Source organism: Leucoraja erinacea, chromosome 2 (genome assembly GCF_028641065.1).
Source record: "Leucoraja erinacea ecotype New England chromosome 2, Leri_hhj_1, whole genome shotgun sequence".
Lineage (NCBI taxonomy): Eukaryota > Metazoa > Chordata > Chondrichthyes > Rajiformes > Rajidae > Leucoraja > Leucoraja erinaceus.
Genome location: NC_073378.1, coordinates 11152745 through 11178684, shown reverse-complemented (window position 1 = coordinate 11178684; position 25940 = coordinate 11152745). Strand labels below are relative to the sequence as shown.

General features: G+C 43.1%; 1 protein-coding gene across 9 annotated transcripts in view; it reads right to left on the bottom strand.

Annotated features, from left to right (window-relative positions):
- The window catches only part of LOC129706915 (FH1/FH2 domain-containing protein 3-like), a 649864-nt gene that overhangs the window by 152296 nt on the left and 471628 nt on the right, over positions 1 to 25940 (bottom strand). For 6 of the 9 annotated variants that reach the window (XM_055651579.1, XM_055651624.1, XM_055651589.1 and 3 more), the window contains exon 10: positions 24969 to 25213. In XM_055651579.1, the coding sequence (XP_055507554.1) occupies positions 24969 to 25213 (245 nt within the window). Of the gene's footprint in view, positions 1 to 363; positions 481 to 22598; positions 22692 to 24968; positions 25214 to 25940 lie in introns of all 9 variants that reach the window. The other 3 variants (XM_055651562.1, XM_055651571.1, XM_055651616.1) reach the window with 2 other exon arrangements.

Sequence of the window (25940 nt, the reverse complement as noted above, 5' to 3'; positions counted from 1 at the left end):
GATTTTAAAATTGAATGAAACTTAAGTCCAAACATTAAGCATTCCTTTGAAGATGCATACTTCTGAAAGTATGATCTTCATTACTTCATAATTAGTCTTATTTAATTTGTAATTTGAAACACTGTCAATATTAGTTTATTTCATACCAGAGGTTAATGTTCTTTCGCTATGAGAAAACCTCATGCCTGTACACTTTGTTATTACAAAAGGCTATCGCAGTAAGAAATATCATCCCAAACACTGCTTTAGAAGTTGTAAAGTGAATCCATCTAAACTCCAGGTGGTTATAATTATTGATTACAAAACACATGCTACATTCCAAGGGTTAAATTTGATATGGATGATCAAATGTAATCCTAGTACCTTTCCTGACCCTGAAAATAGGGGTCTTGTTCCCCCTCATCCTCAGAATTAGGTTCAGTAACTGGCTGCTCTTCTTCAGTCTCCTCCTCCTCCTCCTCCTCCTTGTATTCCTCAACTCTGGTTGCGCAATGAAATGAAGGGAAATGATGCAAAGGAACAGTGAGAATGAATAAGCAAAAGATAAATGAAATAGAATGAAAGCCAATGTAGACACAAAATCCTGGAGTAACTAAAACTGAAGGGTCTCGACCCAAAACGTCACCCATTCCTTCTCTCCAGGGATGCTGCCTGTCCCGCTGAGTTACTCCAGCACTTTGTGTACCCCTTCGATTTAAACCAGCATCTGCTGTTTCTTCCAACATCGAATGAAAGCCACATGCACCCACAGAAACACATATATACACACACACAGAGCAATGATTTTTTTTTAAATAGGGACTCAGGGAAACTTCATCTAAATGGCCAGCTTTATCCAGGTTTGAATAAGAAAAGTAAAGTATGCAAAAGATTAATGAAAAGTTAGACAGTGCTTTGAAGGATGAATGTCCAGAGGCAGGGAGTCTGTCAGCCATTATATCCCTCTGTGTTTAATATGCTGCAAATATAATCTCTCTTTAACCATTTTGATACTTAATCTGTATAGTAAATAATAAATCACATGGAACAAAACCATCCCAGCTGAGGAAATCATATGATTTATCACTACATGACGAATATTAGACATCCTACTGAAATCATGATTATTGTCTTGCCATTTACCATGCTTATTACAATGTTGAATCTCTTCTGGATACTTTTGATAAAATAATTAAGTTTGCCGTAAGAGCATAAGCTATGATCTTCTATATCCACAAGGCATCAATACTTAGTGAAAAATCTGGTTTTGTATATTAATCATACTCATTTGTCATACAAATGACACTTACACTGCCTGAAATAATTTATTGTTATTAAGTTGATAGAAACAATACAACTTGAAATCTATTTCTGACATATGGCAAACTCAAGTCTGTCTGCCATTTTGTCTGTGGTTGATTGATATGTTCCAAGTGAAAGAATTTACCCCACTTAAAAAATAAATATTTTCACTATAATCTCCTTCACAACTCCTGGGGTATTGCAACAAGAGGCACTCTCTTGTCTCATGTGGGTACCGTGCATCTGAATGGTGTCTTACCTGCTGGTGTCTTTGAACAGACTGAGAATAATTAGCAGAGTATTCAATTTAGGTCAAGGGTCAAGGGTCAAGTGTCAATCATCAGCCAACCCCCGCATTATGTAAACACTTTCCCAAAGAGATTACTGGATCTCCAATAATAATAATATGGATCTCCAATAATAATAATAATAATAATAGCACTTTTCATACAATTAAATGCAACCCAAAGTGCTTTGCACAAAAACACAGGTCTAAACAAAAATACAATTTTAAAACAGCAAGGACATAGGCAACTAAGAGCATAAAAAACAGATTTATATAAGGTAGACAAAAGTGTCGGAGAAACTCAGCGGGTGCAGCAGCATCTATGGAGCGAAGGAAATAGGCAACGTTTCGGACCGAAACCCCTTCTTCAGACTTTAGGCCCGAAACGTTGCTTATTTCCTTCGCTCCATAGATGCTGCTGCACCCACTGAGTTTCTCCAGCACTTTTGTCTACCTTCGATTTTCCAGCATCTGCAGTTCCTTCTTAAAAACAGATTGATATAAATATTTACAATGTAAAATTGAGAATGTGAAAGGACAAAGAACGAAAACACGAGGCAAAATATAGAGTAAAATCAGTTAAACGCTTGATTAAAAAGATACGTTTTTAGCTGCCGTTTAAAAATGTCAATTGAGTGGTCGTCTCACATATCCCTAAGTAGAGTGTTCCACAGCCTGGGGGCATAATTGAAAACGGCTGCTTCACCAATTTTCTTATTGTTGCGGCATTGAGAGGATACAGGTTGGCATCAGAAGACCTAAGCACTCGAGTAGGGGCAAAGGGAAGGAGGGAGTCTGTAAAATATGCTGCTCCCAAGCCGTTCAGGGGTTTATAAACAAAGAGGGCCTTATAGTCTATCCTGGATCTCACAAGGAGCCAATGAAGGGAGTATAATACTGGGTGGGGTGATATGTTCCCTTTCCCCAATGACTTTTCTTTCCCAATGTCAGCTAAACTAGGGATTCCCTAGTTTCTGTAGTTCACTGAATTTGAGTAGGGGAGGTAGAGTGAAACATTCAGCCAAATTGGCGATGGGCGTTTATTGACAATTTCAACAAAAGTTGTTTTATTTTAAGATTACACCATTGAAAATGGAACACAAGCAAAGGAAAGCGTCAGTATCTTTCAGAAAAGAAGCTTGCATCAAATAAGACAAAATGAAACAAGCACTTAAAAAAGTAAAAGATAGGCAAAAGTTGCAAATCTGAAGTAAAAAGAGAAAATGCTGGAAAAACTCAATAGATTAGGCAACATCAGGGGAATGAGAAACGGTGCTAATATTTCGAGTCAGACATGCTCCTCAGAACTAAGGTTACACAGAAAAGCTGGAGAAACTCAGCGGGTGCAGCAGCATCTATGGAGCGAAGGAAATAGGCAACGTTTCGGGCCGAAACCCTTCTTCAGACTGATCAGGGGTGGGGGTGGGTGGGGACAAGAAAGGGAAAAGGAGGAGTAGCCGGAAGGCTGGAGGGTGGGAGGAGACAGCAGGGGAGCTGAGGAAGGGGAGGAGACAGCAAGGACTAACAGAATTGGGAGAAGTCGATGTTCATGCCCCCGGGGTGCAGACTCCCCAAACGGAGTATGTGGTGCTGTTACTCCAATTGCCGGTGCTTCGCGCTGTGGCCATGGAGGAGACCCAGGACAGAGAGGTCAGAGGCGGAGTGGGAGGGGGAGTTGAAGTGCTGAGCCACCGGGAGGTCAGCTAGGTTATTGCGGACCGAGCGGAGGTGTTCGGCGAAACGATCGCCCAATTATCCGCTTGGTCTCACCGATATAGATCTGCTGACATCTAGAGCAGCGGACGCAATAGATGAGGTTGGAAGAGATGCAGGTAAACCTCTGTCGCACCTGGAACGATTGCTTGGGTCCCTGAAAGGAGTTGAGGGGGGAGGTAAAGGGACAAGTGTTGCATCTGCTGCGGCCGCAAGGGAAAGTGCCCGGGGAGGGGGTGGACCGAGAGGGAAGGGAAGAATTGACAAGGGAGTTATGGAGGGAGCGGTCTTTGCGGAAGGCAGATATGGGGGGAGATGGGAAGATGTGGCCAGTAGTGGGGTCACGTTGGAGGTGGCGAAACTGACGGAGGATTATTTTTTGTATGTGATGGCTGGTGGGGTGAAAGGTGAGGACTAGGGGGACTCGGCCCTTGTTGCGAGTGCGGGGATGGGGAGAGAGAGCAGTGTTGCTCAGAACCACCAGCAAACTTTAGAGGAAGGATCTTGGACTCAAAACATAAACAATGCCTCTCTTTTCATAGATACTGGCTGGCAACTGAGTACTCCCTACTCTTTTCACTTGTATTTATTATCATTGAAGGAGCAGGTTGATAAACCATTAAACACCTTCAGGAATGCCAACATCCCAACTGAACTGGAGAAGTGCTGTCAACAGAGAGTGCTACTGAGCTTGTGCTCAACGCACAATGAGACAGCACAATTCACCATTCTTCTCATTGCAAGTATGTCTGGATGTGAAGAACCAGCCAATAGTTGAAAATCACAAAACATGACCTTCATCTCTCTGGCAAGTTAATTAAATGTCGGAGGTAGGCAAAAATGCTGGAGAAACTCAGCGGGTGCGGCAGCATCTATGGAGCGAAGGAAATAGGCAACGTTTCGGCCCGAAACGTTGCCTATTTCCTTCGCTCCATAGATGCTGCCGCGCCCGCTGAGTTTCTCCAGCACTTTTGTCTACCTTCGATTTTCCTGCATCTGCAGTTCCTTCGTAAACAAATAATTAAATGTTGGTACCTGTCTTTGCAAATTCTCCCTTCAAGGGAGCGTGACAAATTTAGTTTAGTTTAGGGATAGAGTGCAGATACAGGCCTTTCGGCCCACCAAGTCCGCACCTACCCGCGTACACCTGCACTATCCAAAGACTGGAGACAATTTACAATTTCTGCTGACGCCAAATCAAACTACAAACCTGTACGTGTTTGGAATGTGGGGGGAAAGCCAAGCAGCCGGGGAAAAGCCACGTGGTCACGGGGAGAGCGTACAAACTCCGTACAGACAGCACCCATAGTCAAGATCAAACCTGGGTCTCCGGCGCGGCAAGACAGCAACTCTACTGCTGCTCCATCGTGCTGTCCTAAATCTCCAATCTACCCCACTAATAAATAGTTGGGACTATTTGAATACTATTTGAATACTATACTCTTAAAATTAACCCATTCAAATAATTGAATTTCCTTTATTGTCATTCAGACCTTACGGTCTGAACGAAATTTCGTGCCTGCAGTCATACATACAATGATACAATAATAAACAACAATAAACACAAATTAACATCCACAACAGTGAGTCCTCCAAACACCTCCTCACTGTGGTGGAGGCAAAAATCTTAGGGCTGCAGTCTCTTCCCTCTTCTCCCTCTGCGCTGAGGCGATTCCCCACCGGGCGATGGTACAAACAGTCCCGCAGCTCACCGAACCCCGCGAACGGGCCGGTTCAAACACTGCGGCCCGGTGTAGTCGAAGCCGCCGCACCTCCAGTCCAGCACACGCAGTGTAATAAACTGACTCTTGCCCACCATGGGTCGAGCTGCATTCACTTTCCACCCTAAAGTGTCCAATCCCTACCACTAAGGCTCTCTTGGATCTATCTTCTATTTACTTCTATTCGTGGCCCTGTAGTACAGACATAGAGGGGGAGGGACTATCGTGTAGCAGGTGATTGGAAAATTAACTGCAGTCATTTGTAAAAAACAAAATTGAGAAAAGGACAAGTCAGTCAGAAAACATGGGGCGTGGGCAGCTGTACTGGATGACCTGAGACCGTGCTTGGCCAAAATTGACAACATACTCGGGTTAGTGTAGTCACACTAACACAGCAGTCTGTATGGAGCTTGTACATTCTCCCCGTGACCTGCGTGGGTTTTCTCCGGCTGTTCCGGTTTCACTCCCCACACACCAAAGGCGTACAGGTTTATGGGCCAATTTTTACTTGGTAAAAGTGTAAATTGTCCCTCGTGTGTGCGGGGATCACTGGTCGGCACGGACTCAGTGGGACAAAGGGCCTGTTTCCGCATTGTATCTCTAAACTAAACTAGTGTGTGGAAGGCCAGCAAAAAAATCGGAGAGTAAAAGGCACATTGTAAATGGGGTGAAAATTAGTGCTCTTAACATCTCAACAGAATGGATAGCATGGAAAGGCGACATTTTTGGTCGGGAGCCTTTATTTCTTTGAAGAGGGGTCCTGACCCATAATGTTTATGTTCTCCAAAGAGGCTGCCTGGCCCGCTGAGTTATCATAATGAGTGACTGAGGTGAGGGAAACTTTTTGAATATATTTTATACAACTAATCTCAAGATTTACACCATAAAAGTGATGTTGTGAAAATGCACATTTCTAAACAGTGGGTTTATAGTTTGCAACTAACTAGTGGTATGAGGGACATTTCATTGTGCCAGACTGGGTTCAATTATTTACTTGCTCAATGCAACTTGACAAATCCACTATTTTAGGACACAGGCAAAATACCAGAAGATAGGTCATAATTGGAAGCACATCATCCAGGGTCACTCCCCATGGGGTCACTGTTTGATACTCCAGATGGCACAACAATGAACAAATGAAGGAGCTAATCCAAAAAATTTTCTTCTTTGTCTGTGTCCAAGGCTTCAACACCACAGGTCTCCAGAGTCGATGAATTTACAAACATGCCTTTACTTGTGAATAGAACTGGCTTTTGCAACAAAAAAGGGGGTGGTGGCACCTCACAGTCCGATAGTAACATTGACTTCAAATCATGCCATTGCTTATTTGATTTTAAAAATTATTTTAAATACAACTAGGTCTATACATTCCTAATATTGAATGAATAATGGGAGCAAGCTAGAGAAGAGTGCAAACTAAACTGTGCAAATGTCCTTTGGGTTTGCCGGAATAGTAGCACTTCTGCAGGTACAAATACTGAACTTCCACCAGTGCCTATCCAATGACCGAGGCAAGGTCCACATAGCAAACATGAGTGCAGAACACATGCATTCAAATGCAAGATTGTTGAAATGACTAGACTGAAATATCTCGTTACACTCACGCTGCTACAAAGTTTTTATTATTAAATGTTTCAACTGTAAACAAGATCTTCACTGCCTGTCTTACATTGATGAACATTACTAGAAGGCACCATACCCCTTGCCAAGTTTAAATTCAGGTAGACAATTCTAACATTAAAAAAGACACAAAATGCTGGAGTAACTCGGTGGGTCAGGCAGTATCTCGGGAAAACAGGGATAGGCGACATTCTGGGTTGGCACCCTTATCACACGCCTCAGCACTGGTGAGTAAGGCAAGGCAGCGCCTTTACCACCTCAGGCAATTGAGGAAATTCAGAGTGTCTCCGAGGATCCTCCAGTGCTTCTACGCAGCGGCGGTGGAAAGCATCTTGTCCGGGAACATTACCATCTGGTTTGGGAATTGCTCTGCCAAGGACAAGAAGGCTCTGCAGAGAGTAGTGCGTTCGGCCGAACGCACTATGGGAACTTCACTTGCCCCCCCTGCAGGAACTATACAACAGGAGGTGCAACTCCAGAGCCACCAATATCATGAGAGACCCCTTCCACCCCTGCAACGGACTGTTCCAGCTGCTACGGTCAGGCAAACGCCTCCGTTGCCATGCGGTGAGAATGGAGAGGTTGAGAAGGAGTTTCTTCCCAGAGGCCATTCGGACTGTAAACGCCTATCTCCCCAGGGACTAACTCTACTGAACATTGTTCCTTCCATAATTTATTATGTAAAAGAATATGTGTGTTATGATTGTGTTTATAGTTTGTTTGGTTGTTTGTCTTTTGCACAAAAGTCCGCGAGCATTGCCACTTTCATTTCACTGCACATCTCGTATATGTATGTGACAAATAAACTTGACTTGACTTGACTTATTCGTCTGAAGAGGGTTCCTGACCCATAATTTAATCTATTTATGTTCTCCAGAGATGCTGCCTGACCCGCTGAGTTACTCCAACACTTTGTACTTTCTTTTGCAAAGCATCTATTTATCTCTACATGGTTCCATCGTCAGGGCTATGTATAACACTTCAGTACCATGGCTCTGCATTTTTAATGCATGCAAATTATTAATAAGGTTGGCAAGGTAAAGCAACATTGCACAAGCCTCCATGACAAGCTTACTTTATGCATTTCACGAAAAGGTGCAATTTGTGATTTTTTTAATCCATGCGAAAAAATTAATAACCTGTGGTTTACCGTACAGTTATCACCGATTGGTTGCAATTTAGACAAATTGAATTGCTATTTGCCCAAATCAAAGTTTGTCAAAGGAGGAATCTGTTGTGGCAAGTGTTGTGAAGCAATAACTATAACGTACAAACAAGGCTTAGAAACAAAGAAACATAGAAAATAGGTGCAGGAGTCGACCATTCGGGCATGCACCGCCATTCAATATGATCATGGCTGAGCATCCAACTCAGTATCCCGTACCTGCCTTCTCTCCATACCCTCTGATCCCTTTAGCCACAAGGGCCACATCTAACTCCCTCTTAAATATAGCCAATGAACTGGCCTCAACTACCTTCTGTGGCAGAGAATTCCACAGATTCACCACTCTCTGTGTGGAAAATGTTTTTCTCATCTCCGTCCGAAAAGACTTCCCCCTTATCCTTAAACTGTGTCCCCTTGTTCTGGGCTTCCCCAACATCGGGAACAATCTTCCTGCATCTAACCCTTTAAGAATTTTGTAAGTTTCTATAAGATCCCCCCTCAATCTTCTGAATTCTAGCGAGTACAAGCCGAGTCTATCCAGTCTTTCTTCATATGAAAGTCCTGACATCCCAGGAATCAGTCTGGTGAACCTTCTCTGTACTCTCTTTATGGCAAGAATGTCTTTCCTCAGATTTGGAGACCAAAACTGTACGCAATACTCCAGGTGTGGTCTCACCAAGACCCTGTACAACTGCAGTAGAATCTCCCTGCTCCTATACTCAAATCCTTTTGCTATGAATGCTAACATACCATTCGCTTTCTTCACTGCCTGCTGCACCTGCATGCCTGCTTTCAATGATTGGTGTACCATGACACCCAGGTCTTGTTGCATCTCCCCTTTTCTTAATCGGCCAACATTCAGATACATTTTCAGTCTTCTGTGGCAACTTATGAATCAGAACATGTTCTGTGTTCTCTGATGTATTCTTACCTCTCTCCCTCCTTCCCAATCATTCTGCTGTACCTTCAGTTGTAATCAGCATGAAACCCTGGATAACCCTGTTAATCAAAGTGAACAAAGGAGGGATAGTGGCTGATGGAGAGAGCAGTAGCAATCTACTTGGCTGCTGGGACAGTACAGGGCAACTTTCGCTCGTCATCTCCAAAGATTCTCAAACTGGTTTTCTAAAACATGGAGCTTAGATCATAGACTGGAATGGTGGTAATTTATTTCCCCCCAGCAAACCAAAAAAAACAAATATAAACTCCACTCCTGGCCTGGCTGATGTTTCTTGAAGATTCCAGCCAAGAAGCTCTGAGCTAAATTTATATGTGTAAATGATACCTTTCGGCAGAATACAGAACAATGTGTGTAGGAAGGAGCTGCAGATGCTGCTTTACATCGGAGCTAGACACAAAATGCTGGAGTAACTCAGCGGGACAAGCAGCATCTCTGGGGAAAAGGAATAGGGGAGACCCTTCAGTCCTCAACCCTCAGTCGAGACCCTTCTTCAGACAGAGAGTCAGGGGAGAGGGAAACTAGAGGTATGAAATGGGACAAATAACAAAGGGACGGAGAGAGAAGGAAAGCAAGGGTTACTTGTAGTTAGAGAAATCAATATTCATACCGCTGGGTTGTAAGCTGCCCAAGCAAAATATAAGGTGCAGTTCCTCCAATTTGCGTTTGGCCTCATTCTGACAGTGGAGACAACCCAGGACGGTGAGGTCAGAATGGGAAGTGGAGTTAATGTATTTGACAACCGGGGGATTGTCTAGGCCAAAGAGCAAGCGAAGGTGTTCAGTGAAATACTCGCCTACTCTGCACTTAATGTCGCTGATATAAAGGTGTTCACACCTAGAACAGCGGATAGAAGAACAGAACAGCATAACCAATTTAGTTAGGGGGAAAACAGCAAGGATACTGCCCAAGATCTCTGGCAGTCCAGGTTTGTTCCTGTTTTTTTGTGCCATCCACGTGGAGTTGTTGCATTCTCTCTGGGACGGGACAGGACATTTACTCTGGATGCCCTTACTTTCTTCTACATCCTAAAATCTTGCAAGTTAAGCTAACAGTCCATTGTAAATTCAGTGGGTGCGTTTCTCCAGCATTTTTGTGTACCTTCGATTTTCCAGCATCTGCAGTTCCTTCTTAAACACAAAGTCCATTGTAAATTGTTGCCTGTGTGGAATCTGCATATATCAGAAGAGAGTTGATGGCATGTGGGTTTCTTTCATAAGGCCATAAGTAATAAGTGATAGCAGTACAATTAGCCCATTCGGCCCATCAAGTCTACTCCGCCATTCAATCATTGCTGATCTATCGCTCCCTCCTAACACCATTCTCCTGCCTTCTCCTCATAACCTCTGACACCTTTACTAATCTTACAGAGATAGGTTGAATAAGTTAGGTCTTTATTCTCTGGAGCGCAGAAGGCTAAGGGGGGACTTGATAGAGGTCTTTAAAATGATGAGAGGGATAGACAGAGTTTAATGTGGACAAGCTTTTTTTTGAGAATAGGGAAGATTCAAACAAGAGGACATGACTTCAGAATTAAGGGACAGAAGTTTAGGGGTAATATGAGGGGGAACTTCTTTACTCAGAGAGTGGTAGCGGTTGTGGAATGAGCTTCCAGTGGAAATGATGGAGGCAGGTTCATTGGTATCATTTAAAAATAAATTGGATAGGCATATGGATGAGAAGGGAATGGAGGGTTATGGTATGAGTGCAGGCAGGTGGGACTAAGGGGAAAAAAAAGTTGTTCGGCACGGACTAGAAGGGTCGAGATGGCCTGTTTCCGTGCTGTAATTGTTATATGGTTAATCAAGAATCTATCTCTGCCTTAAAAATATCCACTGACTTGGCCTCTACTGCGTTGTGTGGCAAAGAATTCCACAGATTTACCACCCTCTGACTAAATATTTTTTTCCTCATCTCTTTCCTAAAAGAACGCCCTTTAATTCTGAGGCTATCTCTAGTCCGAGACTCTAACCAAGCCTTTATGTACGTTTCAATGAGGTCCCCCCTCATTCTTCTAAACTCCAGTGAGTACAAGCCCAGTGCCGACAAACACTCATCATAGATATAGGTCGGAAGAGGAAGGAGGTTCTGCAACAAGAATTTACGGAATTGGTTAGAGGACAAAGCAAGCATCTGCAACGTACATTTTTCTATTGAAATTTGCCACTGATCAAGTCCAAACCATATTAAAAGGGATTCCAAGCAGTAAGATTAACGTTCAAGATGAATGTGGATGAGAAATACCATTCCACTCTTATTAGATCATCGTACCAGGATAACAATAAACCCACATTACAACATTAGTTACTTTTTCCTGAAAAAACATTTGGTCTTTTCATCTTGAATCAATGCTCCCTTGCACTTCTGCGAGGGGCTAAAGAGCAGAGGGGTCAAAAAACAAGAGGGCAAAGATTTAGTGGGAACACAAAACACTGCAGATGCTGGGATCTGGAGCAAAGAACGTACTGCAGTAAAAACGCAGTGGATCGAGCAGCATCTGTAGGGGGGGGAGAGGGAATGGTCCAATGGTTTTGACAGGGTCAAGACCCTGCATTCATTGTGGGCCGAAGGGCTTGCTCCTGTGCTGTACTGTTCTTAAGGACAGAGACTGTGGAGAGGGAAGTTAGCCATTATAAAGGTAAGAGCTTTAAGGGAAGAGATAGGAGTTTTAAAGGGAATCTGAGGGGTATTTATAGTGTGCTGATATGTGGAACAAGCTGCCAGAGGTGGTAATGGTGGCACCAGGTACAATTACGGTTTAAGATGCATTAAAGATAGACACAGACATTGAGACAGACATAGGCAAGGTTTAGAAGGAAAGGATCTCTGGCAAATGAGATTAGTGTAGGTGGGGCAAGAAAGGTCAGCATGAGGTTATGGGTCAAAGGACCTATTTCTAAGCTGCTCTGACTGCAAATTGTACCTGTATTCTTCAGTTCCTATTCAACACCAATGTTCAACTGTGATGTTTTGTCACCACTTTTCCCTGGTGCTATCACTTAATTTTAGCATTAGAGATCAGCCTTGAGATTCTGCACTGCACAACGTCCCAGAATTGCATGTACAAAATGGGATTTTGTAATCAAAGTGGCATTGAATCAGAATACACTAGTATTAAAACAGCATCCTCAGACTCATGCTCTCTCCTGTTTTGGTCATATGTTTCAACATTCCAGTTGCATTGCTACAGCCTTTGCCAAACCTACTAACAGCTGGCAATCTATTTCAACAATGCTTACTTAGTCCATTCAAAATGCAAGCTGCACATTAGTGTCTTTTTTTTATTAATCCCATCATTACAGCAGACAGACATCTTTCACCAAGCATTTAAGAAAGGTTGTTCTGATATTACACTTTTTGACTCTCTTAATATCTCCCTTGAGACTTTATGCAAAAGAAAAATCCCAATAAAACATTATCTCAATGTGCATTATCCATTTTTATTTCAAATAGCCATAGGTTGAGATGTTTCAAGGTGGCTCTTAAAATTGTTTTAGAAATGTTCTTGGCTACCCTTACGGAACTTAATCAGACCCAGGTTCTCCCTTGTGACTTCTTTAAGCTTAAGTAGCAACCTATTAAGTAGCGACATATTAATTTTTAAACATAGGATAGAAATGAGTCCGTGGTCACATGTACCATATGCTGGAGTATCTGCTACATTTAGTTTAGTTTAGAGATACCGCAAGAAAACAGGCCCTTCAGACAGGCCCAGAGACAAATGTACCAGTGGCCTTTTCCCAGTTCCAATATTCCCTTTGTCAGTCTTTTCCCACCCAGGAGACTGAGGGTTCAAATCTAATCTCGAGTTTTAACTATCCAATTCAAGTTGAATATCCTTTGCAGTATCAAGGGAGTTGATATTATTTAGATGAAATATTTAAACTGCATCTCGAGTGTATTTTAATGTTAGTTTAGTTTAGAGAACTAGTTTAGTTTAGAGAGTTAGTTTAGTTTAGAGAACCAGTCTCTATGGCCCACCGAGTCAGCAGCGACCAGTGATCCCTGTGCACTAGCACTGTCCTACACACACTAGGGGAAATGTACATTTGTTCCAAGTCAATTAGCCTACAAATCTGCAGGCAGGTGGGACTGTGTAGATGGGAGATGTTAGTTGGTGTGGACAAGCTGGACGAAAGGCCTGTTTCCATGCTGTATAAGGCTATAGAAACATAGAAACATAGAAATTAGGTGCAGGAGTAGGCCATTCGGCCCTTCGAGCCTGCACCGCCATTCAATATGATCATGGCTGATCATCCAACTCAGTATCCCGTACCTGCCTTCTCTCCATACCCTCTGATCCCCTTAGCCACAAGGGCCACATCTAACTCCCTCTTAAATATAGCCAATGAACAGGCCTCAACTACCCTCTGTGGCAGAGAGTTCCAGAGATTCACCACTCTCTGTGTGAAAAAAGTTCTTCTCATCTCGGTTTTAAAGGATTTCCCCCTTATCCTTAAGCTGTGACCCCTTGTCCTGGACTTCCCTAACATCGGGAACAATCTTCCTGCATCTAGCCTGTCCAACCCCTTAAGAATTTTGTAAGTTTCTATAAGATCCCCTCTCAATCTTCTAAATTCTAGAGAGTATAAACCAAGTCTATCCAGTCTTTTTTCATAAGACAGTCCTGACATCCCAGGAATCAGTCTGGTGAACCGTCTCTGCACTCCCTCTATGGCAATAATGTCCTTCCTCAGATTTGGAGACTAAAACTGTACGCAATACTCCAGGTGTGGTCTCACCAAGACCCGGTACAATTGCAGTAGAACCTCCCTGCTCCTATACTCAAATCCTTTTGCTATGAAAGCTAACATACCATTCGCTTTCTTTACTGCCTGCTGCACCTGCATGCCTACCTTCAATGACTGGTGTACCATGACACCCAGGTCTCGCTGCATCTCCCCCTTTCCCAATCGGCCACCATTTAGATAATAGTCTGCTTTCCCGTTTTTGCCACCAAAATGGATAACCTCACATTTATCCACATTATACTGCATCTGCCAAACATTTGCCCACTCACCCAGCCTATCCAAGTCACCTTGCAGTCTCCTAGCATCCTATGACGCAGGAATATGATCACCAGTGAAATAGTCATTCCGAAAGCCACAGTGATAACGAGGTTTTAAGCTGGCACATTTTAAGGTGAAAACTTGAAACTTTCCATAATTAGGAAATGCTTCCATGGTAATTGAGAAAGAATTATCCCCCTAGACACAGGTTGAACCAAGCAGAAATTTGTAAAGCTTGTTCATAATCTGTTACATAGAAACATAGAAAATAGGTGCAGGAGTCGGTAATTCAGCCCTTCGAGCCTGCACCGCCATTCAATATGATCATGTTGAATGATGGCAGACAAAATTATACACTACACAAATCTCGAGTCCAAAGATTGTGAAATTGACAGATGCTTAATATATTTTTGTAACGAGGGGGAATATTAAACAAGAATTTGGAAAGAAAATATCCATTTGTCAAAGTCAAGAATTGGGAAAGACAAAAAGGGGAAAGAACTTTTTCCCTTCTCACTTGGGAAGCTGAGAAACAGAAGCATTAGTGTGGTCCAGAACTGTACTCCCAGAAACTCAGGGAGATAGCTGGAACATAACAAATTTCGGCAGTGCAGTTGCTGAAAGATATTTTCAATAACACAATATTCAGCAGTTGCAATGACAGATTTACCGTGTTACAGGCAGAAGTGGAACCACACAATTTTGTAATACTCTTGGAGCACTGTGTCTCTGCCAGTTCTTTGCTGATACAATGAAAAAACATTATGAAGACATTGTAGAGCTTCAGGCTATAGCTGAATTGTAATTTCCACGTTGCAATATTCTATAGGCGATCTTCAATCTTCTTCCTAAATTTGGCATCAAACATTTTGCTTTGGCAGGGAGTAGGGGTGGGCAGTCTACCGATTGCGAAACTGATGTTTCTTCACTTCGCTGCCAAAATTAAACCATAGTGCCATTTGAACAAAACCACCAAATGAATGTTGTAGCCTCGATTCCATTGTAGGATGTTAGCAGACAACCCATCTTCCAAAGAATTGTTGCTAACATAATAGTAACATCCATATCTATCCAACTCATTAATTCCATCGGATTCAGGTGGGAAAATGAAATAAAAAGGCAAAGCCATGATTCTCAACTGCACCATGGAATGCTAAATCCGATTCTGAACAGTTAACCAATAGAGCAGAATTTTGAAGAGATTTGTACAAACCATTTTGGTCTTAAACATTCTAATAGATCAATTAATAATTGTTCCTTTTCAATATTTTTATACAGTATATTTTCAGTCTCTAGAAAGTGAAGTGAACCTTTAGGTGATGATAGACAAAATTGCTGGAGAAACTCAGCGGGTGCGGCAGCATCTGTGGAGCGAAGGAAATAGGCAACGTTTCGGGCCAAAACCCTTCTTCAGACTGATCAATAGGCAACATTTCGGGCCGAAACCCTTCCTGAGACTTTAGGTAATGATGCCTTTGACCCAAGGTCAATATGATTTCTTATAGAAACTTACAAAATTCTTAAGGGGTTGGACAGGCTAGATGCAGGAAGATTGTTCCCGATGTTGGGGAAGTCCAGGACAAGGAGTTACACTTTAAGGATAAGGGGGAAATCTTTTAGAACTAAGATGAGAAAAACATTTTTCACACAAAGAGTGGTGAATCACTGGAACTCTCTGCCACAGAAGGTAGTTGAGACCAGTTAATTGGCTATATTTAAGAGGGAGTTTTAATCTGGCTGTAATCCTTGTGGCTAAAGGTATCAGGGGGTATGGAGAGAAGGCAGGTGCAGGATACTGAGTTGGATGATCAGCCATGATCATATTGAATGGTTGTGCAGGCTCGGAGGGCCGAATGGCCTACTCCTGCACCTATTTTCTATGTTTCTATGATATCATCAGTTACAGTAAGAGTTGAACCAATGCACAGTGATGTCTCATGGTGCTAGAGGTGAGGGTTCAATTCTAACATCCGTTGTTGTCGGTGGCAGTTTTGCACGGCTAAGTTACTTACGGGTGCTCAAGTTTCCACCCATGTCCCATAGACATGTGGGTTGGTAGCTAATTTGTTACTATGAATTGTCCCCAGTGAATCAGTTGTACAATATCAGGATGTAGGGACAGAAAACAAAATGGGCTTAAAATAGGATTGGTATAAATGGTAGTGGATGGTCAGCATGAATTCATTGGACTCAATGGCCCGTTTCCATGCTGTATCTTTTTATGACTCTATAAATTAGATTTACAACTACTCCTTATAGAACATAAAACTTATACAGAAATGGACATAAATGGTCGTGTCTGAACAGACATTCTTAATCCCCAAAATAAAGATGTTCTAATGTAGATGATTTCTCAGTATCAAATCTAACTCCCATGTGTTACACAATGGAATTGGAGCCAAGCTCTATGAATGATGGGAATTTCTATATTAAAATGACCTACCTTATGGAATTCTCCAAAGTGGAACGAAAGGACTTGATTAACAAGAATCACTGCATCTGAACAAAAGCACTTCAATAGCGGGAATTAAAAAAAAATAATGAGATGATCTGGAATGGAGGTGGAATTGTTTGACTCGAGTCTTCTTAAATACCAATTTCAACAATCTGAAAGCCTTTGTATTAAACTTTGTCACTAAACACTCTTTGAATTCATGTTGAGGATAATTAAGGGGGAGAGACTGCAGGGAGCAAACAGGGTGGTAGGCGAAGTGTGCGTATAAATGAGGTGATGGGGCAGAGAAAAAAGAGGAAAAGAGAGAAGGTGTGTTGAACTGCCTCTCCTTTGTGGGGCTGCACAGTGGCGCAGTGGTAGAGTTGTTGCCTTGCAGTACCAGAGGCCCATGTTCGATCCTGACTGTGGTGCTGTCAGTACAGAGTTTGTATGCTCTCCTTGTGACCACATGGTTTTTCTCCGGGTCTCTGGTTTTTGCCCACACTCCAAGGATGTACTGGTTTGCGGTTAATTGGCTGGGTAAAATAGTAACATTTTCCATAGTGTGTAGGATAGTGTAAGTGTATGGGGTATTGACTGGTGGCTGTGGAGTCGGTGAGTCGAAGGCCTGTTTCTGCACTGTACCTCTAAAGTACTACCTCAGGGGTAATATACTTAAAACAGAGACAAATTTGCAAAAGTATTTAAATTGTGTTCATTATTACAATTACTTACTTAACGATATAAATTAAGGCTTTTATCTGTTCAGATTTGACAGATATAATATCCAATGTCTTACTGGGAAGATTCCATGAGTATATAATAGTTAGTTATTCACAGCAATGCTGATCAGTTAATGGCCTGCCCCACCAGCATGCGATAGCATGCGTCTAGCTCGACCAAACGTGGTCGCTTGAGCCGTATGGCCTCGCGGGGCCGGTCCCACTTCGATCGGCGGAGGCGTATGGAGTTGTGCGGGGCTGGTCCCGACATCGCGCGGGGCTCCAAAAATCTTGCACTGTTCGAAAATCCCGTACGACAACGACCTGTCGGACCGCAGCCGCATCGAGGCTGTACGCAGCGTCCTGACATCATATGTAGCATCTTAACATCGTACGCAGCGTCTTGACGGCGTACGCCTAGCGCGTGGCATTTCGCTATGACGTCACCGCCCGGCGTGCCGGTGCATGATGCGTCACCGCCCGACGCCATGCGACGTCCAAATTCAGTCGGCCCGCCTCCTGCTCAGCTGATTGGTGAGTTTGATGTCGGGACCAGCCCTGCACAACTCCATACACCTCCGCGGTTCGAATTGGGACCGGCCCCACGAGGCCGTACGCCTCAAGCGACCATGTTTGGACGTGCTAGACGCATGCAATCGCATGCTGGTGGAACAGGCCCTTAACTGGTATGACTTAGATGGCAGTGAAGGTACATGCAATTAGTTTTCCACCTATCTCCCAACCATATGAATCTATTTTAAAGGTTAGTTAAGGGCCTGTCCCACTTTGACCCTTACATGCGACTGCTGGTACTCGTCATACGTAGCAAAAATGTTCAACATATTGAAAAATCAGCGGTGACCAGAAAGACGCTACGAATCTTTGGAGACCATAGGTGACCTCTCACGTCCATACAGGTGACCCCAGCAACATGTCGCGGGTGACCTCACACGAGCATAGGAGACCTCTCACAACCGTGGTGGTGAGAGGTCTCCAAAGAGTCGTGGCATCTTTATGGTCGCCGTTGAATTTTTAACATGTTGAAAATTTCTGCGACCTATCACGGGTACGGGCAGTCGCCTGTAAAGGTCGCGAAAGTGGGACAGGCCCTTTAGCCTTGAATAACCAAGGTCAAAAGAGAACATTAGAATCACTGTCTGGACTCACTTCTGCAACAAATTCTGATCAAATTGAAAAATCTAATTATTTTCTTACTTCCACCCACATCTATGCTTACTTCCACCCAAACCAGAATGTAGTTTAATTGGTAGGCAATGAAATTCACTGCAGTGGGACAGGCCCTTTAACATCCAACATACAGGAAATGCTTTCTCATGCATTCACTTTGTGATGTTTTAATAAGAATTATTACATTGGAAACCATAGTAATTTTAGAAAGTACAATATATTTTACTAACATGATCAATATTGACCTAATCTTGATTAGATGAAGTTGTTTTCCAATTAATATGAAATATTTAATTTCCTTGAATAATGAATTAAAAAAAACTTGAAAATAGTCAAAACTCCAGATGCATTAATATCTACTTAGCAAAACAATTGATAATGAAGAATCAGTTTCTTCATACACAGCCACATTTCTGATAACACAGCTATGTTACATCTCAAGCACAGTGACTTACAAGGAAGGGTCTCTTCGCACGTATCCAACTAAGAGTTTTACAATGCGCAGTCGAAAATATTGGGGAAAGTATCACACCAATGCTTTCAGGTGGTTCCACAGGTTTCGAGTGCTCGGCTGATATTATAATCCTACCGCCAGTTCATCTGTCCATGCCAATAACCAGCTGACACCAGCAGAAGGAAACTGAGATGAGTTGGATTCCATTGACTGTAGTTAAAAACAACTAAGGCCTAATTTTACAACCATTACTCCAACCTCGATGACAGGAAGGACAGAAAAGTCACGATGTCAAATCTTACTAGTGTTTATGTTACTAGCATAATCTCCAATGTACTGTTCTGGAAGTCAAGTTTACAAGGGGGGCCGAGTATTTAATACATTCTTTCCCACAAACTCCACCAATGACCTGGATCCAAGGTCAAAAGAGAACATTAGAATCACTGTCTGGACTCACTTCTGCAACAAATTCTGATCATATTGAAAAATCTAATTATTTTCTTACTTCCACCCACATCTATGCTAGAAATTCACCCAAACCAGAATGTAGTTTAATTGGTGGGCAATGAAATTCACCGCAGTGGGACAGGCCCTTTAACATCCAACATACAGGAAATGCTTTCTCATGCATTCACTTTGTGATGTTTTAATAAGAATTATTACATTGGAAACCATAGTAATTTTAGATAGTACAATATATTTTACTAACATGATCAATATTGACCTAATCTTGATTAGATGAAGTTGTTTTCCAATTAATATGAAATATTTAATTTCCTTGAATAATGAATTAAAAAAAACTCGAAAATAGTCAAAACTCCAGATGCATTAATATCTACTTAGCAAAACAAGTGATAATGAAGAATCAGTTTCTTCATACACAGCCACATTTCTGATAACACAGTTATGTTACATCTCAAGCACAGTGACTTACAAGGAAGGGTCTCTTCACACGTATCCAACTAAGAGTTTTACAATGCGCAGTCGAAAATATTGGGGAAAGTATCACACCAATGCTTTCAGATGGTTCCACAGGTTTCGAGTGCTCGGCTGATATTATAATCCTACCCCCAGTTCATCTGTCCATGCCAATAACCAGCTGACACCAGCAGAAGGAAACTGAGATGAGTTGGATTCCAGTGACTGTAGTTAAAAACAACTAAGGCCTAATTTTACGACCATTACTCCAACCTCGATGACAGGAAGGACAGAAAAGTCACAATGTCAAATCTTACTAGTGTTTATGTTACTAGCATAATCTCCAATGTACTCTTCTGGAAGTCAAGTTTACAAGGGGGGCCGAGTATTTAATACATTCTTTCCCACAAACTCCACCAATGACCTGGATACCATTTTTGTAAGTCTCCGAAAATATCTGTGTTCTTCATCGAAATGTATACCCGTAGTTGGTGCTAAGATAGAAAGTGAACCGCCTTGTCAAGGTTACAGCAGTGGTTTATTTTGGAGTTCAACACAGTTTGCAAATGTGCAACAGCCTACTGCAATGAGGTGGAACAAACTCTTATGGCCCCTGTAGGAATCACTTTGGTTTAATGTCAAGTTCAAAGTAGCTGAACATGTGATTCTCCAATTTCAAGTAACTGCGGCATAACCTCCCCTCCTCCCCCACCCTAGTCGTCCTACCAGTTCCACTGTTTGCATCCTTTTACCCCTCTCATTATCACACCTTGCCCAGTCAACAATGGGCCATTATAGGCTCCACTTTTCCAGAGGTCATCTGATGCCGGCCCCGGTTAGTTCTGGCCTTTTCTCACCTATGGTTCAATTTCCACTCCCAAACCTCGACTTTCAGACTGAATGAGGGTCCCGACCCAAAACGCCATCTATTCTTTTTTCTCCAAAGTTGTTGCCTGACCTGCAGTTACTCCAGTATTTTGTGGTACAGCCCTGATTCACCAACCTACCTCACTACAGGCACTGGACTTTGTCTCTAGAACAGCCATGCTGCAATGTTGAGAACTATATTCTGCACTCAGTATCTTTCTCTTCACTCTACCTTTTGTCCTTGAGTTTGTGTTGGGTGTAATCATGTGTAGTACTATTTGATTTGATGAGACCACACGTTTTCATTGTACCACGATACATAGAAACATAGAAATTAGGTGCAGGAGTAGGCCATTCGCCCCTTCGAGCCTGCACCGCCATTCAATATGATCATGGCTGATCATCCAACTCAGTATCCCGTACCTGCCTTCTCTCCATACCCCCTGATCCCCTTAGCCACAAGGGCCACATCTAACTCCCTCTTAAATATAGCCAATGAACTGGCCTCAACTACCCTCTGTGGCAGAGAATTCCAGAGATTCACCACTCTCTACTAGTTACATCCTCGAAAAATTCTATAAGATTCGTCAGACATGATTTACCTTTCGTAAATCCATGCTGACTTTGTCCAATGATTTCACCACTTTCCAAATGTGCTGCTATCCCATCTTTAATAACTGACTCTAGCAGTTTCCCCACTACCGATGTTAGAATAACTGGTCTGTAAATCCCCATTTTCTCTCTCCCTCCCTTCTTAAAAAGTGGGGTTGCGTTTGCTACCCGCCAATCCTCAGGAACTACTCCAGAATCTAAAGAGTTTTGAAAGATGCATGTGACAATAACAGACGTAAATCCAAATCCTACATTATTAATCCCATCTTTTTTATTCCCATTATATTCTCACCGACTCAGCCCCATATTCGCCACTCACTTCCACACCAGAGGCAACTAACGGTGGCCAACTAATTTGGCTTACTGGATAGCATACTTAGGACAAACAATTGTTTCACGTTCCATTTATAGGGCTGTGAAACTGAAAGTTACAGATCAAGATCTAGTTTTACACATTCCAACCGTTTGTCCAATACAAAGTGGATGATTAGTTCCTCACCCATCTCCTCCATTCAAGGGTGGGGTCAATTCTGCAACGGTCTAGGTACAGTCCAGTGAAAACAACTCTCATGCAGACATGACCAGGAAGTACCATTTAATTTGTCTCTCAACTGCAAACAGTGGTTGAAGTGGGAGCTGGTCTTCAAGGCCCAGCTCTCGTCCTGTGGCCAATAGCATTTATTGCTCCTTCTACAACCAATTGGTCATATTGCAGGAGTGGTTCATCATTACCATATAACAATTACAGCACGGAAACAGGCCATCTCGGCCCTACAAGTCCGTGCCGAACAAATGTTTTTTTCCCCTTAGTCCCACCTGCCTGCACTCATACCATAACCCTCCATTCCCTTCTCATCCATATGCCTATCCAATTTATTTTTAAATTTTTAAACAGCTAACATTTTAAACAGCTAAACTTTTAAATTAGCTAACATTCTGCAAGTAAATGAAGTTAATTGCAACCTTAAATAACTTTAAAGGGCAATAGTTCAATCTCCTCTTGTGTAAGGAAGAAATTCTATTGCATTGTGCTGCTTGACTCCCACTCTTCAGTCTTTTTTGTCTTTTGTTTACTTCTTGCATCGTATTTTGCTAAACCACAAAAACATCTTCAAGCACTCAGACCTATCTCTGGTCTACTTCGGGTAGCATCTCAGATTGGTTTGGGAACAGCTCTACCCAAGACCACAAGAAATTGCATAGAGTTGTAGCCCAGTCCATCACAAATACCAGACTGCCCACTGTTGACTCCATCTATACTTCATGCTGCCTTGGAAAGCAGCCAACTTAATCAAAGACTTGGCCCACTCCAGTCATTCCTTCTCCCTGCTCCCATCAGGCAAAAGGCACAGAAGTGTGAAAGTGCCACCCTCTTGCAGCATCAACCATAGACTGCACAGTGTTACAAAGAAAGTAAGCCACAGGAAAAGTACAGCTTTGTGTACATTTACTGGAAATCTTCCCCTCAGCAAATTCCATGAAAATTCAGACCAAAGTGTAGAAAATGAACAAAAGTAGTTTGCTCATTGCATGCCCGGCGATAAAAGCTTTTCACACCAGCCTGCCATCCCCAGAGTAATGAAGCACAGGGAGCAGAAGAGGAGCAGGCCCAGCCGCATCCAAGCAATTCAATGCAGCTCCTGTACTCACGCACTAGGCGGTGTGTGAATTGCCCCAAATACATCCTCAGTGTCGCTTGCTTCATCAGCCTGGTCGGTCATTTGGTGCTGAACTACACAGTTGCTGGATACAGTGATATTGATATCAAAAACAAGAATAGAGGAGGCCACATCGGACATCAACATGCCACCAAGATAAGACACAAAATACTGGTATAACTCAGTGGGACAGGCAGCATCTTTGGACAGAAGGAATGGATGACGTTTCGGGTCGAAACACTTCTTCAGACTGGTGGAAGGAGCCATAGAGATATGGAAGGGTAAGGCGTGAAAACGGGAGATCAAGGAGGATGAACCTCGAGGAAAATGTAGAATAGATCATTGTTAGCTGAGGGGAAGGTGACAATGAGGCACACTGTCGGAGAATTAGGATGGGGAGATGCAGAAAGAGGAAAAGCAGAGTTGGGATTCTACATTTGGGTGGACCAGTATTAAAACAAACATATCCTGTAGAATACAAGGTCATGGTATTGTAGGTTTTGAAACAGGATGGACAATACTTTCCCTTTAGGCTTAAGAATGGAACAAGGAAGATTTGACCAGCACCTAATGTGAGTATCTGCAACGGCCAATAGGTAACGTTCCACACAATTAAATTATTTTTGAAAAAATTATATTCCCTTTTTTCATTTGTTCTAATCACAATTGTAATGCAGTGTGAATAGAACAAATGAAAAAAGGGAATAAATCTAAAAGTTACACGTAGCTAAAATATGATTAGGACTATCATTTACATCTTACAACTTAATCCACTATCTTGCCAAGATGTTCATCACTATAGTGGTTACTGGAAGTGCAGGAATTCCTCCTGGATATAAATTCCACCTCACCCTCTCCAGATGTGGATTCCAGAAGGCATCTCGATGGGGCATATGGCCAGAAGGCTTCCAGACGGACTGTGGCTGTGGACTGGGAACGTGGCTGGAGACCTTTATCGAGGTGCCGCGGTCTCGATGCCTCCCGGATTGCCACATAGAAGCCTGGGCCAGAGCCAGCTGGGGCCTCGCAGGTCGGACGGAAGAGCCGGACCTCGCGGGTCAGGGTCCTGGTTGGCGCAGCAACCGACAGAGCCTGCTGCTGGGGCCCGGGTCGGCACCACGGAGGCGTCGACAGCGGTGGCAGCAGTAAAGCCTTGCGACGATGGGGCCTCAGCGGTGTTGAAGCCTTGCGGCAGCGGCAATGCCTCACGGGTAGGCCCGCGGTCGACGGTCGATGAGAGGGGGGAGGGGAAGAACAATGGAGGACCCGGCATGAGGGGACACCCCGTAAGGTGGTGGGGGGGGGGAGAGGGAAGAACATTGGCCAATGGGGAGGGGGGGGGGAGAACAACGGACAATGGGGACCCAGCGTGGGGGAACGGTTGTGCGTGTGAATCCATTAGTGGGTCTCTGCATTTTGCATATCCCACATCTCATTCAGAACTGATAAAACTTTACACTAATTTGGATGGATTACATTTTAATCTGTGCCTTTTCTTTAAAGCATAGTCTCCGCGTATTATTTTGGAGGAGAGTATAATTCTCTGAATTGGATCGGATACAATCTATGCAAATTCAGCGTCAGAATGAGTAATGGCCTTCTTCAATAATTTTAGTTTAGAGATACGGGCCCTTCTGCACACTGGGTCCGCGCTGCCCAGCGATCCCCGCACATTAACAATATCCTACACACACTAGGGACAATTGACACTTATACCAAGCAAATTAACCTACACACCAGTACGTCTTTGGAGTGTGGGAGGAAACCGAAGCTCTCTGAGAAAACCCACGCAGATCACGGGGAGAACGTACAAACTCCGTAAAGACAGCACCCGCAGTCGGGATCGAACCCGAGTCTCCGGCGCTGCATTTGTGCTGTGAGGCAGCAACTCTACCGCTGCGCCTCCGTGACCGGCTTATACTATTTAATAGCTGCGAAATGGTCATAAAACTTAAAAACAAACTAATTTACTCTTAGTTATCTGCAATATGGTAGCTAGCGTCAGGATGAAAATCATTGCATAATAATATGGACAAAGATTTATGGTGCGAGAGAGGATAGAGCAAATACAATTAATCCCAGACTCTTATGACCACATTGTGGCGGCTCCTAAGGGTCGTGCCATTATACTGCCGAGCCCCTCGGCACAGGAGTGGTGCAGTCCGGAGGCGGCCCTCAGCCGGAGGGTTTAAAAGGCAGGGTTTGGGTGCCATCTTCCTCTGGTTTCGTCTTCCCTTCAACCGGGAGGAATACAATAAAGGTGCTTCTCAAACACTGGACTTCGTGCCTCCTTTTGAGACCCACGCACCACAACATCTCAATACAGTCTCAATGCTTATTTTAGGTTTTGATGAAAACTTACTTTTCATTGAGGTCTTCAAGCCTCTGGCCATTGGGTGAAAGGAAATTTGGACTTAATTGGCCAGGCAATGGACTGCTTGGGCTGGCAGAACCAGACAATGAGGTCTTGATATTCTGGATAGAATGCCTTCGACTTCTCCGCCGTTCTAAGCCACGTCGTTCATTCGTACCAAGGCTTGATCTCCGTCTGTCTTTGCGACCACTTATGCTAACATCTTCATCTCCATCTTCATGTTTTAGAGTCATCTGCAATACATTCATTACGGTAAATAGTTTTGAAAACTTAGCCAATATTTGTATTGAAAATCTGTGTGTGTAAAAGTTTTGCTATTTTTGTATTTCATTTTTAAAACTGACATTTATTCACCAACTTGCCTCCTCAACCATTGAATTAGGTGTGGTGAAGCTGCTCCCACATGGCTAAACCAGTTCGAGTTAACAATGTTGGTATGGAACGGTTTGTGACGTAGTCACCAAAACATAGAAACATAGAAAATAGGTGCAGGAGGAGGCCATTCTGTCCTTCGAGCCTGCACCGCCATTCAATATGATCATGGCTGATCATCCAACTCAGTATCCTGTACCTGCCTTCTCTCCATACCCCCTGATCCCATTAGCCACAAGGGCCACATCTAACTCCCTCTTAAATATAGCAAATGAACTGGCCTCAACTACCTTCTGTGGCAGAGAATACCAGAGATTCACCACTCTCTGTGTGAAAAATGTTTTTCTCATCTCGGTCCTAAAAGATTTCCCCCTTATCATTAAAACTGTGACCCCTTGTTCTGGACTTCCCCAACATCGGAACAATCTTCCTGCATCTAGCCTGTCCAACCCCTTAAGAATTTTTTAAGTTTCTATAAGATCCCTCCTCAATCTTCTAAATTCTAGCGAGTACAAACTGAGTCTATCCAGTCTTTCTTCATATGAAAGTCCTGACATTCCTGGAATCAGTCTTGTGAACCATTTCTGT